The sequence below is a fragment of the Eimeria necatrix genome, genomic scaffold, assembly GCF_000499385.1.
Source record: "Eimeria necatrix Houghton genomic scaffold, Enh_scaff3612, whole genome shotgun sequence".
Classification (NCBI taxonomy): Eukaryota; Apicomplexa; class Conoidasida; order Eucoccidiorida; family Eimeriidae; genus Eimeria; species Eimeria necatrix.
The window spans coordinates 1-1147 of NW_013654114.1; the positions used below are offsets into that span (position 1 = coordinate 1).

The window sequence follows — 1147 nt, forward strand, 5'->3', positions numbered from 1 at the left end:
CTTATCCCCCCTGGGAGGGGGGCGTAGGAATATAGCTGCCCCCCCCGCTGACATCCCCGCCACTTGTTTGGCCAATATCTCGTATGCTTGCTCTGCTGGGGTCCTTGGGTGGACTACGGTGGGACTATCACGTTGCAGCGTTGTTTCACCAGTCCGAACGACCGGTAACTCGGACCACTGGCCATTCACGTAGGTTCGGAGTTTGTCAGACTGGAAATACCAGGCCACCTTGTGTTCCGTCAGCCAATCCAAACCCAAGACTAAGCCGTAGGGAACGGATCCCACTAAAAAGTCCCCGGAAAAACGTGTATGTCCGCACCACAGCGTCAATCCCGTCACAACCCGATCAATGCGTAGTTGTGCACCTGTAGCTATGGTGAACCTATGTTCTTTTGGAAGTCTCCGCACTTTCAGCTGCAGTCGTTCGACTATTTTAGGATTAATGAAACTTCTCGAAGCCCCAGTGTCCAAGAGGGCCTCATAAGGACTCCCTACAAGCACAACGCGAAGTACCGCCGTCGCACCCGCACAACACAACGCTCCCCCTTTATCGTAAGACTCTTTCGTGCAAGTCTCCCTCCACCAGTGTGGCACAATCTCTGTTGCGTCTGACCTATAGCCGTCTTCTGTTGCCTCTGCAGACTTCCTGCTGCTATCTGTCGTCGCGTCCGCAGTCTCTCCACTCAGGATCGACGCTGACCCAGACTCCCGCCGCGTATCCGAAAACGGCTGACTCCCTTCCGCGCGCCCATCGCTCTTATAAGCTCCTCCCGCAGTGCGGAGGAGTTGGTTTCCCAACTCAAGGGAGACTGGAATGGCATTAGGGCCTGTCGCTACCGCACACATCATCCCTTTGCCATGGCTACGCGGCCTAAAACGCTCGTCTCCTACCACGCCTAGGCCTCGCGGTTTAAACGTTCGGTCTTCTCAGTGCTGGGACGGATAGGTTGCCTCCTGCTCTTGTTTTCCGGCTCGGCACGGCCTCGGTCGTGTGTAGGACAGTTCCGCGCATAGTGTCCCACACCGCCACACTTCTTGCAGATTTCCCCCGGACGTCAGCTGCATTCCCTTTTGCTGGGGCAGACACGTGCCGGATGTCCGCGACCCTGACACTCAAAGCAGTTCGCGTGGGTTTCCCCAGGGCGAG

The 1147-nt window shown here is 56.8% G+C and overlaps 1 protein-coding gene across 1 annotated transcript; it reads right to left on the reverse strand.

Annotated features, from left to right (window-relative positions):
- ENH_00047390 (hypothetical protein) lies at positions 1 to 849 on the reverse strand (the record flags this gene model as incomplete). Its single annotated transcript, XM_013581073.1, has 1 exon — positions 1 to 849. A coding segment is annotated over one exon (849 nt), but the record flags the coding sequence as incomplete, so codon positions are not given.
- Positions 850 to 1147: the final 298 nt, after the last annotated feature.